The following is a 25,850-nucleotide window of genomic DNA, read 5'->3' on the forward strand; positions in this document are numbered from 1 at the left end:
ATACTGTGTTTTGAAGCTAACGCCTGACATTGATTCTGTTTGCAGCGAGTCCAGTCTGAATCGCTATGAGGTCCAAAACGTCCTGTTACCTACCCAGGAGCCCGGCCCAGAGTTCATAACGAAATTCAAGGTAATGAGAGGGAATGGACCCAGCCGGTGATTACACCTGGGCACAACTGTGCATTACAGTGCTCAAATAATAGCCCAGCCCCTCCACTAGACTGATAGGACCCCGCAGCAAGGAGGCCACATATTGTGGTGTGACCCCACTGGTTTGGGAAGGAGAAGTTATCAACTCAAACCTCTAAACTAATGCAGACCTGAAACCACACCGCTAAAGCAAGGCAGACCCCAGACCAATCCCCTAAAGTAATGCTGACCCCAGACCAAAGCACTAAAATATTAAAGCCCACAGACCGGATCCCTAAACTAATGCAGAACCCAGATCCCTAACGTAATACCGTTAAATATCTGGACCTCAGATCCTGGGTCATAATATAACGCAGACCCCAGATCAGAACCACACCTATACTAAAAGTCCCTGAGGAAGAAGAAAGTGGAAGAAAAATGTCCACACATGAAGGAAGGAACATGAAGTGTGCAGAGAGTCCCGATCATAACATGGAGTGTGAGCCTACTCTAAGACTGTATGTACAGCCTTCCCCCTTTAGTAACACGGTGTACAGGGTCCCCATTAATAACGTGGTGTACAGGGTCCTGATTAATAACATGGTGTACAAGGTCCCCATTCATCCCGTAAGTCTTTCTTGTACCCACAGGTCCAGTATGTTGACTGTTACCCTCTGTTCAACGTGTCAGTTCACATCAACATGCCGGCCATGGGCTACGGGGGTCTGTACTTCATGTCGGTGTCCAGGATCATATCTGCTGATAATGTAAGAGGGAATGGTGATGTCAGACGGGGCCAGTGATGTCAGACAAGGTGGTGGTGATGTCAGACAGGGGGCGGTGATGTCAGACAGGGGGCGGTGATGTCAGACAGGGGGCGGTGATGTCGAACAAGGGGGCAATGATGTCAGACAGGGAGGTGGCGATGTCAGGCATGGGGCGGTGATGTCAGAGGGGGGCGGTGATAGTGTGAGGAAGGGCCAGGGTGGTAGTCGTGGCCGAGAGCATTTGCGTTAGCGGTTAGCAATCCCTGACCTCCCATCACATGCACACACTGTCCAAAGCTCTGCATACCTGTGGCTCCATCACCTGCACCGTCAGGGCCCTCTGTACATTTCTGGAGGCTTCCTCGGTCTGGTTTTTCACAAAATGAGCCACAGGGCATGTCAACTTTCAAATAAGAAACGTTACTGATCTTCGTACACAGCACATCTATATTTGTTCCAACATCAGCATCAGTTTTCATATCAGGCAACTCTTCGTCTATAAAAAACTCCTATATAGAAAAAAAATACCAAACAATATTTGATAAATAATCAATAGTAAATAATACCAATAGATATATACCCCCAAAAATATATTTACTAAATAAATAGATCAATCAATTAAATCAAATTATTTTATTATCAGAAAAGGCAATATGACACAATATACAAATTAAAAAGTAAAGTTTTTATTAAAAATAATTAAAATTGATAACAAATAATTGCTGTTTGTGGGGGGTGGGGCATGTAAATATATAAATATATAAAATAATATAAATAATAAAGAATAGTAATCATACAAATAAATAATAAAATATAATAAATCTCACACGACTGGAATGTGATAGGAAATAAAAAATATAATAAATTGGTACAAAATCCTCTCACTATTTCATATATAAAGTGCAGATGGTAGTAATAAATGAAAGTATATATTAACTGACAAATACATACAATAAAAAATATATATAAAAAATATTATATATAAAAAATAATACAAAAAAAATATTAAAAATCCAATCTTGAAGTGCAATAGGAAAAAGTGACAATATAATCAATGCTGTGTAAACAAATTCTGTGCAATAAAATATATATATAAAATAATTGGAGTGGTGTGTGCGGGGGCTGCGGCACGTCATTTTGGTTGGTACACATGACTGGCTTGTTTGATTTCTATTGATTGATTTTCTATTGATCTATTTTCTCCTCTACCCTTTATATATATTTATTTCTTTGATAAAAAGAAATACATTCTCTCTATTTATTTATTTATTTGGTTATATACCTCCAGGCTACATGTCCTTCTGACACTTATATAGTAATATATATTATTCACCACCACATTTATGAATTATATATATTGATTTGCTTTTTACAATATATTATTTCTATTTATGAGTTTTTTGCACTATGCACTTTTAGTGTCCATTAGATAGATAGACAGACAGATAGATAGATACATAGATAAAGAGAGAGAGATAGAGGAAAAAAAAAAAAAAAAAGCCAACCAGCACTCCCAATGTGAACACATGCAAGCTGCAAGCTGTATCATATAAATATAAAAGAACACAGCAGCACATGTACATGAATCTAGGCCAGGCATGTCAAACACGCGTCCCGCGGGCCGCATGCGGCCCTTTACAGGCATATTTGCGGCCCGCACAAAAGTCTCAAACTTTGTCTGTAAACACAAAGTTTGAGACTTTTGTGCGGGCCACAGATGCTCCCAGTCACTCTCAGCCTTCCTGGCTTAGGACGGAGATCAGCAGCCACGCGAGCCGCAGATGTACAAAACGCGCGATCAGCACTTCCGGCTCTTCATTCATTGGCCGATATCCCTGCATATGACCTGCTTACGTCATCAGCAGCCGACCAACTAGCTCCGTGTCAATCCATGATGTGTGTACTTTGGTCGGCTGCTGATGACGTAAGCATGTAATGACCAGAGGTCCGAATAAGATCCAGTGAGTCACAAACCAAGACCAAGGCAGAAATCTCCAACGGTATTTACTCAAAGGCAAATTAATCAAGGTAATATGGAGAATATTAAGGCAGATGCACCCCAAAGATACACTAATTCAGCAGCAGCTGAAATCACTGTGCCACTCAAAGGTCTCCTGAGAACTGTGTACTACAACAGACTAGTAAGAAATTTACCTAACAGGCAACTAAAAAACAGGAACAAGTGTAAATTGAATGTAGTGTTATTAAGGGAGCCCCTGGAATGGCACATTGAGTATAACTTACACAACTCTAATATAAGATACACCTCTAAAGTAACAATTTAACACTCTGAGCAGAGATACCCGGGTATCTATAACTATGGTACCGTATCCTGAGATGGATTTCCTCTCAGGCAGGAATCCGCAGAGGCTGTAGCCAGTTCATATCTTCAGCGCCAATAAGTTACAGCAAGCTCCTCTTGTCTTGTCGGCCGATGCCGAGCCCAAACGCCGGGGACTTAGTTAGTGGTCTCACGATGTAGTCTCTGCTTCTGTAGCTCCTAGGAATGGTTCCACGACAATCCGTCCGTCTCTGTATCAGCCGTCTGTCCAGACTTGTTCCTCCACTCAATGCACAGGGAATCCATAGACTTCCAAATACGTACTGGGTTCTTAGCAAAGTCTCCGTCTTTTCTTAGATAAAGGGTTAGCTCCTCTCCAGGAAACGTTAGCAACACAAGTCTCTCACAGAGTTAAACAAAAGGTTAGCTCTTCTCCAGGGGAACGTTAGCAACAAAAAGTCTCTCAAAAGCTTCTTTTCCTCCAAAAACACTTGCAGTAAATCCACACAGTCTCTTTTTAAGATCTCACAGCAGCTTCCCCTTTTCTTCCCGCCTTTTCTCTCTCAGCTCTCACTTCCTACTTTCACTTTACACTCGAGACACTAGACCCCACCCCACAGCACACATTGTCTCTGGGAGGTCTGTCCTCTGCTGCAACAGGCAAAAACCACAGGGTCCTAGTGCCCTCTCAGTGGGACTACAGTTCACCCTCTTACATGCCACCCCACTAGAGGTTGGCGTCCTCGACATACCTTCCCACTCAAATTCATCTTGAGCATATCGCTGAGGCGGTATTCCTGCCGTAGATCGTGTAGTTCTCCTGAGTCCTACATCAACAGGTGCGACCTTAGAGGGAGCTAGAGTCTCTTCCGTGGTCGTGTTAGTGGGCGTAAGTGGAGTTGTCTCCTCCTGCGGCTCGATGTCCTGTGATACAGCGTCAGGACCAAGCAGTTGACCTGATGCACTCTCCTCAACAACATCCTCCATATCCCCAACATTCTCATCACCCGAGGCCAGATCGGTCACAGGGGGCAAATAAGCAGGCGCAGGAGTAAGCACACCATCAAACTCAAGATCATTCAGAGCTTCCGCCCCTTGGAACATGGCCTCTGGCTCTAGGGGGGTAGGCGCCGAATCTTCAAACCAGCACCGTTGTAACATGTTACGATGCAAATTACGGGTTGGCCCCCCTGTCCCCACCGGTTCGACCTCGTACACTGGAATCTCAGGGTTCACCTGTTTTTTTATCAGATACGGTATCGCCTCCCATCGGTCACTCAGCTTTCCTGACCGTCGTTTTGTCCTCACCAACACTCTGTCCCCCGGAGAGAACAGCTCTGTTTGTACAGGTCGCGTGTCCTTATGGACCACCTGTCGAAGGCGGTCGCCCACCACCTGATGCACCACCCTCAACCGCCGCCGATGCTCTCGTACCCACTCGGATGCAGTCCGAAGGGGGGCGGAGGAGGGATCTGGCATGTTCAAATCCTCAATGTCTCGGCCAGGTCTACCAAACATCAACATGTGTGGTGAGTAACCAGTAGTACTGTGCACCCTGTTATTGTAAGCCCACATCAATTCGGGGAGATACTCAGGCCAGCATGTCTGTTGCTGACTCTCTAAGGACCTCAACATTTGCAACAGGGTCCGATTAAAACGCTCACACGCCCCGTTACCCTGAGGGTGGTAAGGCGTTGTTCTCGACTGCTCGATACCATAGAGCTGGTGCAACTCTTTCATCAGCGTCCCCTGAAAGCAGGCCCCTTGATCTGAATGTATTCTCTGCGGACACCCGAACACTTGGAAGAAATGTTGGCACACTGCCTCAGCCGCCGACTTGGCCGTCTGATCTCTTGTCGGCACCGCTACAGCATACTTGGTAAAGTGATCTGTCATCACCAGGCAATAGGAGTACCCTGACGTAGAGTACCCTATCAACACGTAGTCAATCATGAGTAGCTCCAGTGGAGCTGAAGTCTTAATAGACTGTGTGGGAGCCCGCTGCTCAGGGCTTTTGTTGAGCCCACAAATTCGGCACTGCCGACACGCGTCGGCCACCATCCCTCCCAACTCAGGGCAGTAGAGGACTCGCTGCAACCACTGAAGTGTCTTTTCACTTCCAAAATGGGCCCCCTTCTCATGCGCCTCACGAGCGACCACTGGCCCCATCCCCACAGGAATTATCAGTTGGTACCGATGCTGCAGCTCCGATGGCAGGTACACCTTACGATACAAAAGACCTTGCTCCACACACAATTTATCCCATTGTCGAAGGAGTTTCATTCCTTCCATGGACAACTGAGCCTTGTCCTCTGCACTGGGCCAGGCCTTGTTTTGTACCCAACGGCGCACAAGTGCAACGTCCGGACACTCATCCTGGACTCTTGTCCAATCTGAGGGTGTTTTACCCAGGACACAGGGCATCCCGGTGGCCACCCCACTTGAGTGTACCACACTTTGGAAGATAGGTATCTGCCCCAAAGCTGGAGTTTCAGTATCCTCAAGTTGTTCGTCAACATCTTCCCCGGATGACCCAAGGGGCACCCTTGACAATGCATCTGCATTGCCGTTCTCTCGACCAGAGCGAAATTTAATGCGGTAATTGAACTTGGCCAGTCTGGCGACCCACCGCTGCTCCAACGCCCCCAGTTTTGCATTCTCTAAGTGAGCTAGCGGGTTGTTATCTGTCATGACTAGCACCTCAGCTCCTGTTAGATACTCGGCGAAGCGTTCTGTCATTGCCCACACCAGGGCCAGCAATTCCAGCCGGAATGAGCTGTAGTTAGCCGGATTTCGCTCGGAGTCTCTTAAAGATCTGCTGCCATAAGAAATCACTCGTTCTCGGCCGTCCTGCACCTGTGCTAGTACTGCCCCCAACCCATGAAGACTACCATCGGTATGCAACAAAAAAGGGGTGTCAAACCGGGCGTAGGCCAGCAATGGGGCACTCGTTAGGGCGGTTTTCACTCCATCAAATGCCTTTTTCTGTAGGGGCCCCCATGGAATGGGGCGATTTCGAGGACCCAGTGCTTTCCCTCTCAAAAGTTCATTCAAGGGACTCACCACTTGTGAGAATTTAGGCACAAACCGCCGATAGTATCCTGCTAGGCCCAGGAAGGCCCGCACTTCTCGCAGGTCACAAGGAGGTGGCCACTCTTGTACCGCCTTAATCTTACTGGCTAAAGGTAGTACCCCGTCCGGGGTCACCAGATGCCCCAAATATTCAATCTGGTTTCGTAACAGTTGACATTTTTTTGGCTTTATTTTCAGGCCGTAGCTCTTGAGCCGCCGGAGAACTTGACGCAGCTTCTCCAGATGATCTTCAAATGAGGTTCCGAACACCACAATGTCGTCTAGATATATCAGGACTGATTCAAAATTTAGATCGCCCAAGCAATGTTCCATCAGGCGTTGGAAGGTTCCTGGGGCGGTAGCGAGGCCAAAGGGCATCCGGTTGAACTCAAAGAGCCCCATTGGCAAGACAAACGCCGTCTTGGCCCGATCTTTTTCAGCCATTGGGACCTGCCAGTACCCGCTTGCCAAATCCAACGTTGAGAAATACTTGGCCCAACCCAGGGCCGACAGGGATTCTTCAATACGGGGTAAAGGATATGCGTCCCGTACGGTGTGGGCATTCAATTTCCGATAGTCCACACAAAATCGGAGTGTCCCATCCTTCTTGCGGACCAAGACTACAGGGGCCGCCCAGGGACTCCGGCTCTCTCGGATCACTTGGTTGTCCAGCATACTGGCCACCATGCTCTTCACCTCTTGATAGAGCGCCGGAGGAATTTGACGATATCTTTCTCTAATGGGTGGAGTATCCCCCGTTGGAATCTCATGCTCAATCGTCTGGGTACACCCGAAGTCCTCTCCATGTCGGGAAAATGTCTCTTGATGTTCCCACAAAACTCTCTCCAACTGCTCCAACTGCACGGGGGTCAGCTTCTCCCGATCCACTCCCATCTGCTCCATGATCACATGAACATTCCATTCCTCCGTAGGAGGTTCAGTCCGGCCTACCTCGACCGCGAATGTCCAGGATGACTGTTGGTCTGGTCGCAATTCGAACCCTGCATTTTCCGGCACCTTCTCTGCCGGCACGAACAGTTCAGCCAGTATGGTCCCAGCGGGAATTGCAACAGCTTCATCTAAAACATTGATGCATCGGACCGGCACTCGTCCATTCTTCACAATCGCCAAAGACCGGGCCACATGTACCTTGGCAAATGAGGAACCCTCTCGGGCGGGCTCAAGTAGCACTTCAAGCCCATTCAATCTCTGTGCAGCTCCCACAGGCAGCATTAAGAGTTCCTCTTGTCTGGGTCCCAGCAGGATCGGGGCCCTCGAAGTCACTCGGACCCGGCCCACCCGGCCACCTGGGACCACACTTTTCAGCAAGTCGCAACTCAGCACTAGACGGTGTAGAGTTCTCTGTGTGGGTCGGTGTCTTGTCGCACGGGCCCAGTATCGGGGTCCTTCACTGGCATACATCTGGTGATTCAAATCTCGCAGCACGTTCATTCCGAGCGTCACTTCCATCCCTCTTCTAGGGGGGTGATCCACCAGTACTACCCCTTTCTGCCCCAGCTCTTGACCAAACATTTTTAGTTGCATCCACACGATCCCTTTGACTGACAATTGACCATTATTTGCGGCGGTCAGTCGTATCACTCGGCCATCCTCTGGAATCACTAGTCGACTGAAGTATCTCTCATATACTTCTAGAGGCATTATAGTACATTCGGATCCCGTGTCAACCAAGCACCTCATCTTCCGCCCTTCAAACTCTGCTTCTATCACTGGACTACATGCAAACAAATCTTGTTCATTCCGTCGAGGGCTTTGTGTGGGTGGGGCCGCTGCTGCTTGCCCTCTCATGGCAGCGGCCGGAAGTTTAAAGCCGGCGACGGGGTTTCTGGGGCTGTAAGCGCCCGGCAGCAACGCGAGATGTGTCCCTGGCGGCCACACTTCCAGCAGGTGATTGTTCCTCGTGGGCGAGGGCTTGACTCATTCTGATAGGACGACCTGGCCATTTGCGGGGTCACCGTTCCAGGGGGTGGGGCAGGAGGTTCCCGTGAGGTGGTAGAGGCGGGATCAACTGTCAGTTGAGACAATTTCAGCTTCAACTCCTTCACCTCAGCACGCAAAGCTTGTACCACGCTTACAAGCCCCTCTCCCCCCGACCCTGATGACACACCTTCCTCCAGCTGGGCACTGTTCACTGACCCCTCGGGAACATAGGCTGATTTCTCTTCCCTTTCCACTGCAGCTCGGTAAATCTGCCAGAAAGATAACTCTGGTGCAACCCGGGCCATTTCCAACAGCTTGTCCCGGAGAAGTCTATGGACTAAACCAGTGAAGAATTGGTCCCGGAGCAAGCGGTCTACCTCCCGGAACGCCCCCATGGCCCCCGGGTCTAGTCGCTGCATCTCATTCAACATCTCTTGTAAAATATTAGAGTACTGCATCAGGGACTCACACTCTCTCTGGGGACGATTAAAGAATAGGGACCGAAGCTGGGCCACACGCGCTCGGCCCCCCAAACTCCCCTCTAACAGTTCCAAAATCTTTTCTAATGTATCCCTCTCTGATTCTGGGCGCACCATCACCATACGCCTAATATCACCCTCCAGTGCATTTAATGCCAGCTCAGCGCGTAACGCGGGGGTCAAATTACACATGCGCAGAATACTCCGGATTCTCTCAGCCCAATCTTGCAACGCCATATTGCGCCCATTGTATTTCGGCATGTGCTGAAGTAAAGCTCCTACAGGCACATACCCTCCCGGAGTCGCAGCGGCTGCCAGGGGAACCCCAACCCCCGAGGAGGATGCGGATACAGCGGGGTCATTTCCACCCTCGCCCTCGTCCATGACAAACACTGGATCCTGCCGACTACGCCAAAAATGTAATGACCAGAGGTCCGAATAAGATCCAGTGAGTCACAAACCAAGACCAAGGCAGAAATCTCCAACGGTATTTACTCAAAGGCAAATTAATCAAGGTAATATGGAGAATATTAAGGCAGATGCACCCCAAAGATACACTAATTCAGCAGCAGCTGAAATCACTGTGCCACTCAAAGGTCTCCTGAGAACTGTGTACTACAACAGACTAGTAAGAAATTTACCTAACAGGCAACTAAAAAACAGGAACAAGTGTAAATTGAATGTAGTGTTATTAAGGGAGCCCCTGGAATGGCACATTGAGTATAACTTACACAACTCTAATATAAGATACACCTCTAAAGTAACAATTTAACACTCTGAGCAGAGATACCCGGGTATCTATAACTATGGTACCGTATCCTGAGATGGATTTCCTCTCAGGCAGGAATCCGCAGAGGCTGTAGCCAGTTCATTTCTTCAGCGCCAATAAGTTACAGCAAGCTCCTCTTGTCTTGTCGGTCGATGCCAAGCCCAAACGCCGGGGACTTAGTTAGTGGTCTCACGATGTAGTCTCTGCTTCTGTAGCTCCTAGGAATGGTTCCACGACAATCCGTCCGTCTCTGTATCAGCCGTCTGTCCAGACTTGTTCCTCCACTCAATGCACAGGGAATCCACAGACTTCCAAATACGGACTGGGTTCTTAGCAAAGTCTCCGTCTTTTCTTAGATAAAGGGTTAGCTCCTCTCCAGGAAACGTTAGCAACACAAGTCTCTCACAGAGTTAAACAAAAGGTTAGCTCTTCTCCAGGGGAACGTTAGCAACAAAAAGTCTCTCAAAAGCTTATTTTCCTCCAAAAACACTTGCAGTAAATCCACACAGTCTCTTTTTAAGATCTCACAGCAGCTTCCCCTTTTCTTCCCGCTTTTTCTCTCTCAGCTCTCACTTCCTACTTTCACTTTACACTCGAGACACTAGACCCCACCCCACAGCACACATTGTCTCTGGGAGGTCTGTCCTCTGCTGCAAAAGGCAAAAACCACAGGGTCCTAGTGCCCTCTCAGTGGGACTACAGTTCACCCTCTTACAAGCAGGTCATATGCAGGGATATCGGCCAATGAATGAAGAGCCGGAAGTGCTGATCGCGTGTTTTGTACATCTGCGGCTCGCGTGGCTGCTGATCTCCGTCCTAAGTCAGGAAGGCTGAGAGTGACTGGGATACTGTGACCGAGGAAGAAGGGACCCACTGCCGCACAGGCAAAGAAATAAGTGAGTGGCCCTCCTCCTGTACACATCATGCACGGACCTTCTGGGACGGGTTTTGTACGTTATGTACGCATCTGGCAGTGTGCACGTACCTTCTGGGATGGGTTTTGTACGTTATGTACGCATCTGGCAGTGTGCACGTACCTTCTGGGATGGGGTTTGTACGTTATGCACGCATCTGGCACTGTGCACGTACCTTCTGGGATGGGGTTTGTACGTTATGCACGCATCTGGCACTGTGCACGTACCTTCTGGGATGGGGTTTGTACGTTATGCACGCACCTGGCAGTGTGCACGTACCTTCTGGGATGGGGTTTGTACGTTACGCACGCACCTGGCAGTGTGCACGTACCTTCTGGGATGGGTTTTGTACGTTATGTACGCATCTGGCAGTGTGCACGTACCTTCTAGGATGGGGTTTGTACGTTATGCACGCACCTGGCAGTGTGCACGTTCAGTTAGGTCCATATATATTTGGACAGAGACAACATTTTTCTAATTTTGGTTATAGACATTACCACAATGAATTTTAAACAAAACAGTTCAGATGCAGTTGAAGGTCAGACTTTCAGCTTTCATGTGAGGGTATCCACATTAAAACTGGGTGAAGGGTTTAGGAGTCTCAGCTCCTTAACATGTGCCACCCTGTTTTTAAAGGGACCAAAAGTAATTGGACAATTGACTCCAAGGCTATTTCATGGACAGGTGTGGGCAATCCCTTTGTTATGTCATTCTCAATTAAGCAGATAAAAGGCCTGGAGTTGATTTGAGGTGTGGTGCTTGCATTTGGAAGGTTTTGCTGTGAGGTAAACATGCTGTCAAAGGAGCTCTCCATGTAGGTGAAAAAAGCCATCCTTAAGCTGCGAAAACAGAAAAAAAAAACATCCGAGCAATTGCTACAATATTAGGAGTGGCAAAATCTACAATTTGGTACATCCTGAGAAAGAAAGAAAGCACTGGTGAACTCATCAATGCAAAAAGACTTGGGTGCCCACGGAAGACATCAGTGGTGGATGATCGCAGAATAATCTCCATTGTGAAGAGAAACCCCTTCACAACAGCCAATCAAGTGAACAACACTCTCCAGGAGGTCGGCGTATCAATATCCAAATCTACCATAAAGAGAAGACTGCATGAAAGTAAATACAGAGGGTTCACTGCACGGCGCAAGCCACTCATAAGCATCAAGAATAAAAAGGCTAGACTGGACTTTGCTAAAAAAACATCTAAAAAAGCCAGCACAGTTCTGGAAGAACATTCTTTGGACAGATGAAACCAAGATCAACCTCTACCAGAATGATGGAAAGAGAAAAGTATGGCGAAGGCGTGGTACAGCTCATGATCCAAAGCATACCACATCATCTGTAAAACACGGCGGAGGCAGTGTGATGGCTTGGGCATGCATGGCTGCCAGAGGCACTGGGTCACTAGTGTTTATTGATGATGTGACACAGGACAGAAGCAGCCGAATGAATTCTGAGGTATTCAGAGACATACTGTGTGCTCAGATCCAGCCAAATGCAGCCAAACTGATTGGTCGTCGTTTCATACTACAGATGGACAATGACCCAACACATAAAGCCAAAGCAACCCAGGAGTTTATTAAAGCAAAGAAGTGGAATATTCTTGAATAGCCAAGTCAGTCACCTGATCTCAACCCAATTGAGCGTGCATTTCACTTGTTAAAGACTAAACTTCAGACAGAAAGGCCCACAAACAAACAGCAACTGAAAACCACCGCAGTGTAGGCCTGGCAGAGCATCAAAAAGGAGGAAACACAGCGTCTGGTGATGTCCATGCGTTCAAGACTTCAGGCAGTCATTGCCAACAAAGGATTTTCAACCAAGTACTAAAAATTAACATTTTATTTAAAATTATTGAAACTGTCCAATTACTTTTGGTCCCTTTAAAAGCAGGGTGGCACATGTTAAGGAGCTGAAACTCCTAAACCCTTCATCCAATTTTAATGTGGATACCCTCAAATGAAAGCTGAAAGTCTATACTTCAACTGCAACTGAATTGTTTTGTTTAAAATTCATTGTGGTAATGTCTATAACCAAAATTAGAAAAATATTGTCCCTGTCCAAATATATATGGACCTAACTGTACCTTCTGGGATGGGGTTTGTACGTTATGCACGCACCTGGCAGTGTGCACGTACCTTCTAGGATGGGGTTTGTACGTTATGCACGCACCTGGCAGTGTGCACGTACCTTCTGGGATGGGGTTTGTACGTTATGCACGCAACTGGCAGTGTGAACGTACCTTCTGGGATGGGGTTTGTACGTTATGCACGCACCTGGCAGTGTGCACGTACCTTCTAGGATGGGGTTTGTACGTTATGCACGCACCTGGCAGTGTGCACGTACCTTCTGGGATGGGGTTTGTACGTTATGCACACACCTGGCAGTGTGCACGTACCTTCTGGGATGGGGTTTGTACGTTATGCACGCACCTGGCAGTGTGCACGTACCTTCTAGGTTGGGGTTTGTACGTTATGCACGCACCTGGCAGTGTGCACGTACCTTCTGGGATGGGGTTTGTACGTTATGCACACACCTGGCAGTGTGCACGTACCTTCTAGGATGGGGTTTGTACGTTATGCACACACCTGGCAGTGTGCACGTACCTTCTGGGATGGGGTTTGTACGTTATGCACGCACCTGGCAGTGTGCACGTACCTTCTGGGATGGGGTTTGTACGTTATGCACGCACCTGGCAGTGTTCACGTACCTTCTAGGATGGGGTTTGTACGTTATGCACGCACCTGGCAGTGTGCACGTACCTTCTGGGATGGGGTTTGTACGTTATGCACGCACCTGGCAGTGTGCACGTACCTTCTGGGATGGGGTTTGTACGTTATGCACGCACCTGGCAGTGTGCACGTACCTTCTAGGATGGGGTTTGTACGTTATGCACGCACCTGGCAGTGTGCACGTACCTCCTGGGATGGGGTTTGTACGTTATGCACACACCTGGCAGTGTGCACGTACCTTCTAGGATGGGGTTTGTACGTTATGCACACACCTGGCAGTGTGCACGTACCTTCTGGGATGGGGTTTGTACGTTATGCACGCACCTGGCAGTGTGCACGTACCTTCTGGGATGGGGTTTGTACGTTATGCACGCACCTGGCAGTGTGCACGTACCTTCTGGGATGGGGTTTGTACGTTATGCACGCACCTGGCAGTGTGCACGCACCTTCTGGGATGGGGTTTGTACGTTATGCACGCACCTGGCAGTGTGCACGTACCTTCTGGGATGGGGTTTGTACGTTATGCACGCACCTGGCAGTGTGCATGTACCTCCTGGGATGGGGTTTGTACGTTATGCACACACCTGGCAGTGTGCACGTACCTTCTAGGATGGGGTTTGTACGTTATGCACACACCTGGCAGTGTGCACGTACCTTCTGGGATGGGGTTTGTACGTTATGCACGCACCTGGCAGTGTGCACGTACCTTCTGGGATGGGGTTTGTACGTTATGCACGCACCTGGCAGTGTGCACGTACCTTCTGGGATGGGGTTTGTACGTTATGCACGCACCTGGCAGTGTGCACGCACCTTCTGGGATGGGGTTTGTACGTTATGCACGCACCTGGCAGTGTGCACGTACCTTCTGGGATGGGGTTTGTACGTTATGCACGCACCTGGCAGTGTGCACGTACCTTCTGGGATGGGGTTTGTACGTTATGCACGCACCTGGCAGTGTGCACGTACCTTCTGGGACGGGGTTTGTACGTTATGCACGCACCTGGCAGTGTGCACGTACCTTCTGGGACGGGGTTTGTACGTTATGCACGCACCTGGCAGTGTGCACGTACCTTCTGGGATGGGGTTTGTACGTTATGCACGCACCTGGCAGTGTGCACGTACCTTCTGGGACGGGGTTTGTACGTTATGCACGCACCTGGCAGTGTGCACGCACCTTCTGGGATGGGGTTTGTACGTTATGCACGCACCTGGCAGTGTGCACGTACCTTCTAGGATGGGGTTTGTACGTTATGCACGCACCTGGCAGTGTGCACGTACCTTCTGGGATGGGGTTTGTACGTTATGCACGCACCTGGCAGTGTGCACGTACCTTCTGGGATGGGGTTTGTACTTTATGCACGCACCTGGCAGTGTGCACGTACCTTCTGGGATGGGGTTTGTACGTTATGCACCCACCTGGCAGTGTGCACAGACTTTCTAGGATGGGGTTTGTACGTTATGCACCCACCTGCCAGTGTGCACGTACCTTCTGGGATGGGGTTTGTACGTTATGCACGCACCTGGCAGTGTGCACGTACCTTCTGGGATGGGGTTTGTACGTTATGCACGCACCTGGCAGTGTGCACGTACCTTCTGGGATGGGGTTTGTACGTTATGCACGAACCTGGCAGTGTGCACGTACCTTCTGGGATGGGGTTTGTACGTTATGCACGCACCTGGCAGTGTGCACAAACTTTCTAGGATGGGGTTTGTACGTTATGCACCCACCTGGCAGTGTGCACGTACCTTCTGGGATGGGGTTTGTACGTTATGCACCCACCTGGCAGTGTGCACAGACTTTCTAGGATGGGGTTTGTACGTTATGCACGCACCTGGTAGTGTGCACAGACTTTCTAGGATGGGGTTTCTACGTTATGCACGCACCTGGCAGTGTGCACGTACCTTCTGGGATGGGGTTTGTACGTTATGCACGCACCTGGCAGTGTGCACGTACCTTCTGGGATGGGGTTTGTACGTTATGCACGCACCTGGCAGTGTGCACGTACCTTCTGGGATGGGGTTTGTACGTTATGTACGCACCTGGCAGTGTGCACGTACCTTCTGGGATGGGGTTTGTACGTTATGTACGCACCTGGCAGTGTGCACAGACTTTCTAGGATGGGGTTTGTACGTTATGCACGCACCTGGCAGTGTGCACAGACTTTCTAGGATGGGGGTTGTACGTTATGCACGCACCTGGCAGTGTGCACGTACCTTCTGGGATGGGGTTTGTACGTTATGCACGCACCTGGCAGTGTGCACGTACCTTCTGGGATGGGGTTTTTACGTTATGTACGCACCTGGCAGTGTGCACAGACTTTCTAGGATGGGGTTTGTACGTTATGCACGCACCTGGCAGTGTGCACGTACCTTCTCGGATGGGGTTTGTACGTTATGCACACACCTGGCAGTATGCACGTACCTTTTGGGATGGGGTTTGTACGTTATGTACGCACCTGGCAGTGTGCACAGACTTTCTAGGATGGGGTCTGTACGTTATTCACGCACCTGGCAGTGTGCACAGACTTTCTAGGATGGGGTTGTACGTTATGCACGCACCTGGCAGTGTGCACGTACATTCTGGGATGGGGTTTGTACGTTATGCACGCACCTGGCAGTGTTCACATACCTTCTGGGATGGGGTTTGTACGTTATGCACGCACCTGGCAGTGTGCACGTGTAAGAGGGTGAACTGTAGTCCGACTGAGAGGGCACTAGGACCCTGTGGTTTTTGCCTGTTGCAGCAGAGGACAGACCTCCCAGAGACAATGTGTGCTGCGGGGTGGGGTCTAGTGTCTCGAGTGTAAAGTGAAAGTAGGAAGTGAGAGCTGAGAGAGAAAAGGCGGGAAGAAAAGGAGAAGCTGCTGTGAGATCTTAAAAAAGAGACTGTGTGGATTTACTGCAAGTGTTTTTGGAGGAAAAGAAGCTTTTGAGAGACTTTTTGTTGCTAACGTTCCCCTGGAGAAGAGCTAACCTTTTGTTTAACTCTGTGAGAGACTTGTGTTGCTAACGTTTCCTGGAGAGGAGCTAACCCTTTATCTAAGAAAAGACGGAGACTTTGCTAAGAACCCAGTACGAATTTGGAAGTCTGTGGATTCCCTGTGCATTGAGTGGAGAAACAAGTTTGTACGTTATGCACGCACCTGGCAGTGTGCACAGACTTTCTAGGATGGGGGTTGTACGTTATGCACGCACCTGGCAGTGTGCACGTACCTTCTAGGATGGGGTTTGTACGTTATGCACGCACCTGGCAGTGTGCACAGACTTTCTAGGATGGGGGTTGTACGTTATGCACGCACCTGGCAGTGTGCACTTACCTTCTGGGATGGGGTTTGTACGTTATGTACGCACCTGGCAGTGTGCACGTACCTTCTGGGATGGTGTTTGTACGTTATGCACGCACCTGGCAGTGTGCACGTACATTCTGGGATGGGGTTTGTACGTTATGCACGCACCTGGCAGTGTGCACAGACTTTCTAGGATGGGGTTTGTACGTTATGCACGCACCTGGCAGTGTGCACGTACCTTCTGGGATGGGGTTTGTACGTTATGTACGCACCTGGCAGTGTGCACAGACTTTCTAGGATGGGGTTTGTACGTTATGCACGCACCTGGCAGTGTGCACTTACCTTCTGGGATGAGGTTTGTACGTTATGCACACACCTGGCAGTGTGCACGTACCTTCTGGGATGGGGTTTGTACGTTATGCACGCACCTGGCAGTGTGCACAGACTTTCTAGGATGGGGTTTGTACGTTATGCACGCACCTGGCAGTGTGCACAGACTTTCTAGGATGGGGGTTGTACGTTATGCACGCACCTGGCAGTGTGCACGTACCTTCTAGGATGGGGTTTGTACGTTATGCACGCACCTGGCAGTGTGCACAGACTTTCTAGGATGGGGGTTGTACGTTATGCACGCACCTGGCAGTGTGCACTTACCTTCTGGGATGGGGTTTGTACGTTATGTACGCACCTGGCAGTGTGCACGTACCTTCTGGGATGGGGTTTGTACGTTATGTACGCACCTGGCAGTGTGCACGTACCTTCTGGGATGGGGTTTGTACGTTATGCACGCACCTGGCAGTGTGCACGTACCTTCTAGGATGGGGTTTGTACGTTATGCACGCACCTGGCAGTGTGCACATACCTTCTAGGATGAGGTTTGTACGTTATGCACGCACCTGGCAGTGTGCACAGACTTTCTAGGATGGGGGTTGTACGTTATGCACGCACCTGGCAGTGTGCACTTACCTTCTGGGATGGGGTTTGTACGTTATGTACGCACCTGGCAGTGTGCACGTACCTTCTGGGATGGGGTTTGTACGTTATGTACGCACCTGGCAGTGTGCACGTACCTTCTGGGATGGGGTTTGTACGTTATGCACGCACCTGGCAGTGTGCACATACCTTCTAGGATGGGGTTTGTACGTTATGTACGCACCTGGCAGTGTGCACGTACCTTCTGGGATGGGGTTTGTACGTTATGCACGCACCTGGCAGTGTGCACGTACCTTCTAGGATGGGGTTTGTACGTTATGCACGCACCTGGCAGCGTGCACATACCTTCTAGGATGGGGTTTGTACGTTATGCACGCACCTGGCAGTGTGCACAGACTTTCTAGGATGGGGGTTGTACGTTATGCACGCACCTGGCAGTGTGCACTTACCTTCTGGGATGGGGTTTGTACGTTATGTACGCACCTGGCAGTGTGCACGTACCTCCTGGGATGGGGTTTGTACGTTCTGCATGGACCCGGCAGTGTGCACAGACTGAGGTGTCAAGCCTCAGGACAAAACACTAACGATTGAAAAAAAAGATAGCAAATAAATGTTTAGTTTTTAATTGCTGTATTTTTGTTGAATATAATAGTTGCTGTTGCGCACTGCAAATATATGTTGCTGTTACATATTACTACTTCATATCTTGTTTTCATTGACTGCTGTTAACATACGTGTGTGACATTAGCTGCTGTGTGCGGCCCTCGCAACAACCTCTTGTTACTCATGTGGCCCTCGGGGTACCCTGAGTTTGACATGCCTGATCTAGGCCATGTGAAAACACAGACAAATGTTTGATATGAATCATACTTCTCAAAAATATTTTTTCATAAACATTTTTTCCCAAAAAATGTTTTTCATAAAACTTAGTTATAGATAAAATAATAATAATAATAATAATAATCTTTATTTTTATATAGCGCTAACATATTACGCAGCGCTTTACAGTTTTCACACATTATCATCGCTGTCCCCGATGGGGCTCACAATCTAAATTCCCTATCAGTATGTCTTTGGAATGAAGATGAAGATTCTTAGCGCATAAATTGGCCAATTCATGTGTGCCCATCAACCACGGCAAGGTGATCTCCTTCTGATGGGTCCTACTCTACTGTACATGCCACTCTTGGGCCACCAGCCTACAACTTTGGACAAACATGTCACTCTGGGCTAAGCCTACAATTTATGGGCAGGTGTATGGATGTGGCTGCATCCAAACTGATCGTGCACTCCTCCCATTGACCTTGCAGGTGGCGGTAATCAACTCTACCTGCCCATAAATTGTAGGTTTAGCCCAGAGTGACATGTTTGTCCAAAATTGTAGGCTGGTGGCCCAAGAGTGGCATGTATGGTAGAGTAGGACCCATCAGGGAGATATCACCTTGCCGTGGTTGATGGGCACACATGAATTGGCCAATTTATGCGCTAAGAATCTTCATTGTATCTATAACTAAGTTTTATGAAAAAAAAAAAATTAAAAATTTTTATGAAAAAATATTTTTGAGAAGTATGATTCATATCAAACACAAACATTTGTCTGTGTTTTCACATGGCCTAGATTCATGTACATGTGCTGCTGTGTTCTTTTATATCTATCTATATATTTTTTTTTACTTTTATCCATAATCCAACATATTTACGCTCTCAATATTATTACATACTTACAGCATAATCTAATTTGTTATTTTTACTTTTTGCGCTTGCAAGATTGGATTCTATTTTATTTTTTATTTGACATTGAATGCATTTGGTTGTCAATTACCTTCATTGCACTACTGCTATTGCACTTTATTCACAATTTTGCACAGCATTATTATATTTTATTACACAGAATTTTTTTTACAAAGCATTGATTATATTGTCACTTTTCCCTATTGCACTTCAAGATTGGATTTTTAACATTTTTTTTATTATTTTTTATATATAATATTTTTTATATATATTTTTTGTTGTATGTACTTGTCAGTTAATATATACTTTCATTTATTACTACCATCTGCACTTTATATATGAAATATTGAGAGGATTTTGTACCAATTTATTATATTTTTTATTTACTATCACATTCCAGTCATGTGAGATTTATTATATTTTATTATTTATTTGTATGATTATTATTCCTTATTATTTATATTATTTTATATATTTTTAAATCTTGTTCCAATTAGTCTAACGTGCCCCACCCCCCACACACAGCAATTATTTGTTATCAATTTTAATTATTTTTTAATAAAAACATTACATTTTAATTTGTATATTGTGTCATATTGCCTTTTCTGATAATAAAATAATTTGATTTAATTGATCTATTTATTTAGTAAATATATTTTTGGGGGTATATAACTCTTCCTCTGTCCCTGTCCTTCTCTCTGTGTCACTAAGCTTGCTTCCGGGACGGACCGTATCTTTTGGTGAACTTCAGCGTCCTCCTTGTGCACACAATCCCATTTGGGGACTTCCTCGACCGTTTCGCTCCGGTCCTGAGGGCATCAGCCCACGCAATAAGCTGCCACATGGTGAGTGACCTGCCCGAACTTCTTAGTCTTCCCTAGCAACTGCAGTTCCTACTAAAGCTGTACTGCTAGCACAGTTGCCGCCGCTTCCTCTGATGATGTCCTGGCCACCAATAATAGAAGGATGGGCCTTGTTCTTAATGTTGCGTGGCATGTTGTTGCACAGGGCTAGCCAGCCCAATTGAGCAGCACGGGCGCCCTGGCTACACTAAACACCTCTATCAGGGAGTCATCCCTCTAAATCCACCGTGCCCCTCCTATATTTAACTATTTACTATACTATCTTCCATTCTATATAATGCCCCATCTAGTGGCCTCTAGTGGCTAGTGGTACTATCCTTTCCCTAATAACAGGTACACAACACAATTACACTACACTCAATATTCACAGTATCAACCCAAAGGAAGGAAGTGGAATATTGACGATCCCGTACAATGTCAGACGGGGTGCAATGAAGTCAGATGGGGGAGAGATGATGTCATACGGGAGAGAGATGATGTCAAACGGTGGGACCATGATGTCAGACAGGAGGCGGGGATGTCAGATGGGGGGCCGATGATATCAGACGGGAAGGCGGTGATGTCAGATGGAGGCAGTGATGTCAGACGAGGGGTGAAGTCAGACAGCGAGGCAGTGATGTCAGACAGGGAGGCTATATTGTCAGATGGAGCAGTGAAGTCAGACGGGGGTGGTGATGTCAGACAGTGAGGCAATGATGTCATGGGAGAACATTATGAGGAGGGGGCAGAGGTGACCGATCTCCGCTCTGTCACACAGGTGATCTGCATGGTGTCCAATATGACCAGATCCAGAAACGATGTCAGACAGTGATGTCAGATGGGGTGGTGGTGGTATCAAACGGGGCCGATGATGTCAGACGAGGTGGTGAAGTTAGACGGGGGGTGATGATGTCATGGGAGAACATTATGGGAAGGGGCAGAGGTGACCGATCTTCACTCTGTCACACAGGTGATCTGCATGGTGTCCAATATGACCAGATCCAGAAACGCCATGGTGCCGTTCCACCCTGAAGACCTGGCCCATACCAGCATACTGGTGAGCCAGAGCCCTACACAGCCCCTCCGTAGCACAGAGTGTTTCAGTAGCAGTGTGTTGGGGGCAGTCTTAATAATGACAGATGATTGGGGGATCGGCAGTAAAGATTAATGTCTTCATGTCTCTGCACACCAAACAATAGAACTGCCGTAACAGTTGGTGCCAGATCATCACCTGCCGCATCCCGGTGCTGGAGAAGAACGCCGACCTCTCCATCCTGAGGGTCCTCCACAACCACTTCTTCTCCAATGTAAGAGCGTGATAGTCTGCAGACAGTGTCACTAATCACTATTTTCTGCAGAGAGGTCAGTGGTATGATAATCTGCAGGATATATCACTATGTATCTGTCAGGAGGTGGAGGAGCGATGTTCTGCAGAGAGGTTGTAGTGTAATAATGGTGCTGTAATAGTCTGCAGGATATATCACTATGTATCTGTCAGGAAGTGGAGGAGTGATCTGCAGAGGTCAGTGGTGTAATAATCTACATGATATATCACTATGCATGTCAAGTGGTGGAGGAGCGATGTTCTGCAGAGAGGTCAGTGGTGTAATCTGCAGGATATATCACTATGTATTGTCAGGAGGAAGGGGAGCGATGTTCTGCAGAGTGGTCAGTGGTGTAATAATCTGCAGGATATATCACTATGTATCTGTCAGGAGCTGGAGGAGCGATGTTCTGTAGAAAGGTAAGTGGTGTAATAATCTGCAGGATATATCATGGTGCGTCAGGAGGTGGAGGAGCGATGTTCTGCAGAGAGGTTAGTGGTGTAATAATCTGCAGGATATATCACTATGTATCTGTCAGGAGCTGGAGGAGCGATGTTCTGTAGAAAGGTAAGTGGTGTAATAATGTGCAGGATATATCATGGTGCGTCAGGAGGTGGAGGAGCGATGTTCTGCAGAGGTCAGTGGTGTAATAATCTGCAGGATATATCACTATGTATCTGTCAGGAGCTGGAGGAGCGATGTTCTGTAGAAAGGTAAGTGGTGTAATAATGTGCAGGATATATCATGGTGCGTCAGGAGGTGGAGGAGCGATGTTCTGCAGAGAGGTTAGTGGTGTAATAATCTGCAGGATATATCACTATGTATCTGTCAGGAGCTGGAGGAGAGATGTTCTGCAGGGAGGTCAGTGGTGTAATAATCTGCAGAAAATATCGCTATGTATCTGTCAGGAGGTGGAGGAGCGATGTTCTGCAGAGAGGTCAGTGGTGTAATAATCTGCAGTATGTATCACTAGGTATCTGTCAGGAGGTGGAGGGGCGATGTTCTGCAGAGAGGTCGGTGGTGTAATAATCTGCAGGATATATCACTATGTATCAGTCAGGAGATGGAGGAGCGATGTTCTGCGGAGCAGAGAGGTCGGTGGTGTGGTAGTCTGCAGGATATATCACTATGTATCAGTCAGGAGATGGAGGAGCGATGTTCTGCAGAGCAGAGAGGTCGGTGGTGTGGTAGTCTGCAGGATATATCACTATGTATCAGTCAGGAGATGGAGGAGCGATGTTCTGCAGAGCAGAGAGGTCGGTGGTGTGGTAGTCTGCAGGATATATCACTATGTATCAGTCAGGAGATGGAGGAGCGATGTTCTGCAGAGCAGAGAGGTCGGTGGTGTGGTAGTCTGCAGGATATATCACTATGTATCAGTCAGGAGATGGAGGAGCGATGTTCTGCAGAGCAGAGAGGTCGGTGGTGTGGTAGTCTGCAGGATATATCACTATGTATCAGTCAGGAGATGGAGGAGCGATGTTCTTCAGAGCAGAGAGGTCGGTGGTGTGGTAGTCTGCAGGATATATCACTATGTATCAGTCAGGAGATGGAGGAGCGATGTTCTGCGGAGCAGAGAGGTCGGTGGTGTGGTAGTCTGCAGGATATATCACTATGTATCAGGAGATGGAGGAGCGATGTTCTGCAGAGCAGAGAGGTCGGTGGTGTGGTAGTCTGCAGGGCCGGAGTTGCTATCCTTAACAAGCCACCCATTGTGCTGCCGGATATGATGACCTCACGTCTCCAAGGATGGAACAGGATTTCACTGTCGATCAATCGCGACGTAGGAGATTGGGGCAGTGATGGCGTCCGCTCCTCATCACTAATGTAACCACAGGCATGCTTGTGTTTGTAGTTCAATGCTGGTGACTGGTGTCTTCTTCTACAGGCAAAGTTTCGGTCAGTGAAAGTGATCAGCGAGTTCTTCCTGGATATTAAAGAAGATGGAGTCCTATTTACTGATGGTGCAAAACATAGGACAGAGGTAACTGAGTGAGGGTGGGGGGAGGGCAGGCTGAAGCTGCAGGCCAGTAAAACCCCAAACGTCACTTCATTAGTGTCTCCACTTCAAAAATTATCCATTATACTTGCAGCCACCACTAGGGGAGCTCCCTGTATACAGAGATACATGATAAAAAAAAAAATCTGTCTGCAGCCACCACTAGGGGGAGCTCCTTGTATACAGAGATACATAGAGACATCATAAGATTCTGTCTGCAGCCATTACAGACATACAGATTCTTATCATACAAATCAGAAGCATACATAGTCCGTCTAAGTTACTAGAATCATGTAGTGATACAATAGGTTATACCAGTCATATCAACCAAGACAGACATAGGACTTCAAAGAAGGACAACTGCATATACGTATGATCGACAACAAGAGCACCAAAAAGCGCAGTCAGAAAACTTCTTATCATGTATCTCTCTGTATACAGGGAGCTCCCCCTAGTGGTGGCTGCAGACAGAATCTCATCATGTCTCTACATACAGGGAGCTGCCTCTAGTGGTGGCTGCAAACACAATCTGATCATGTATAGTGATGAGCGAATATACTTGTTGCTCGGGTTTTCCAGAGCACGCTCGGGTGTTCTCCGGGTATTTGTGACTGCTTGGAGATTTAGTTTTCCTTGCCTCAGCTGCATGATTTACAGCTGCTAGCCAGCCTGAGTACATGTGAGGGTTGCCTGGTTGCTATGGAATCCCCAGATGTAATCAAGCTAATAGCCACAAATCACGCATCTGCGGCAAGAAAAACAAAATCTCCGAGCAGTCACAAATACTCGGATACCACCCAAGTGGTTGCAGACAGAATCTGATCATACATCTCCATATACAGGGAGCTTCCCCTAGTGGTGAATACAGAATTTGATCATGTATCTCTGTATACAGGGAGCTCCCCCTAGTGGTGGCTGCAGACAGAATCTTACATATCTCTGTATACAAGGACCTTCCCCTAGTGGTGGCTGCAGACAGAACCTTATTATGCATCTCTGTATACAGGGAGCTCCCTCTAGTGGTCTCTCTACATACAGAAAGCTCCCCCTACTGGTGGCTGCAGACAGGACCTTATTATGCATCTCTGTATACAGGGAGCTCCCTCTAGTGGTCTCTCTACATACAGAGAGCTCCCCCTACTGGTGGCTGCAGACAGGACCTTATTATGCATCTCTGTATACAGGGAGCTCCCTCTAGTGGTCTCTCTACATACAGAGAGCTCCCCCTACTGGTGGCTGCAGACAGAACCTTATTATGCATCTCTGTATACAGGGAGCTCCCTCTAGTGGTCTCTCTACATACAGAGAGCTCCCCCTACTGGTGGCTGCAGACAGGACCTTATTATGCATCTCTGTATACAGGGAGCTCCCTCTAGTGGTCTCTCTACATACAGAGAGCTCCCCCTACTGGTGGCTGCAGACAGAACCTTATTATGCATCTCTGTATACAGGGAGCTCCCTCTAGTGGTCTCTCTACATACAGAGAGCTCCCCCTACTGGTGGCTGCAGACAGGACCTTATTATGCATCTCTGTATACAGAGAGCTCCCCTCAGTGGTGTCTGCAGACAATCTTACTATGTATCGCCGTATACAGGGAGCTCCCCCTAGTGGTGGTTGCAGACAGATATGCACAGATATACCGTCTTGTAGATGTAACTGGTGACCTCTTTTCAGAGCATTTTGGAATTGCTGCAGCCTGTTCTCCTCCCGCTGTCCCTGTGGATCCTAATTGGAAGTGTCATTGGGGGTCTTCTCCTCCTGGCACTGATCATCTTTATCCTATGGAAGGTAAAAAATCCTTTTCCAATGTAGATAATTGAGGTCCAGATCACTGGATCAGCAGCACCATCTAGTGGTGAAGTGGTAAGCTGCATGATATCGCCATCAAGTGGCTGGTGTGTGACAATTTAGTTTGCCAGTGGTAATTGCTGATGGGCCTTCTAGTGGCCAGCTAGAGTACTGCAGCATTACAGTTGTTTTTTTTTTCTTTTTTTCCTGTAGTTAGGATTTTTCTCCAGGAAGATGCAGGGTGAGGAGAAGGAAGAAGCTGCCGCTAAGGAAGAGCAATGATCTGCAGGGGCACACGGCAGAGAAACGGATTTATCCACCATTTTCTGTTGTCAGAGACATTGATACCTGGTGTTTGCAGGCAGGACTCTGACGATCCCCCTACCCATACCCCGTGCCCAGGACACTGTACTAACACTGATGAGACTCAATGTGAAGCCATCCGCCGACCGGTGAACGACTCTCAGGATTATAAAGGGGGACTCCGAGGGGACATTAAATATAAAACCTGAAAGATCTAATTATGGGAAGGAAATAACTCGCTCCGCTGAGGGTAGTAGTGTGATCCCCTAGTTTTTTTTATGCAGAAAGCATATAAAGCACAGTTAATAGCTGGAATCCATCAGCCAGCAGGTTAGTTGCTATTTCTGCACCTTCTTGTGCTTTGTGCCCGTGACCACCAGGATCTGAAGGTACATCACTAAGGTGGCAACTGCTGGAAGTGGAGTCAGATCAGGCAACTTGCTGATGGTTGCCACCCACGCCAGCACTGGGGAATACACAAGTAATAAAGATGTACATTTCCTGCCCGCTTGTGCGCTCTACTGCATGGATAAGAACGAGGTCGGGTGCGTCAGA

The 25,850-nt window shown here is 47.9% G+C and overlaps 1 protein-coding gene across 1 annotated transcript in view; it reads left to right on the forward strand.

The window, feature by feature from the left end:
* Positions 1–25,797, forward strand: part of ITGA10 (integrin subunit alpha 10) — a 49,777-nt gene extending 23,980 nt beyond the window's left edge. Inside the window, exons 24-30 of the mRNA XM_069728784.1 lie at positions 46–130; positions 780–896; positions 20,850–20,936; positions 21,079–21,186; positions 23,093–23,188; positions 24,879–24,992; positions 25,206–25,797. Of these exons, the coding sequence (XP_069584885.1) occupies positions 46–130; positions 780–896; positions 20,850–20,936; positions 21,079–21,186; positions 23,093–23,188; positions 24,879–24,992; positions 25,206–25,274 (676 nt within the window). The 3' untranslated portion in view covers positions 25,275–25,797. The remainder of the gene's footprint in view (positions 1–45; positions 131–779; positions 897–20,849; positions 20,937–21,078; positions 21,187–23,092; positions 23,189–24,878; positions 24,993–25,205) is intronic.
* Positions 25,798–25,850: the final 53 nt, after the last annotated feature.

Source organism: Ranitomeya imitator, chromosome 1, assembly GCF_032444005.1.
Source record: "Ranitomeya imitator isolate aRanImi1 chromosome 1, aRanImi1.pri, whole genome shotgun sequence".
In the NCBI taxonomy this organism is placed as follows: Eukaryota; Metazoa; Chordata; class Amphibia; order Anura; family Dendrobatidae; genus Ranitomeya; species Ranitomeya imitator.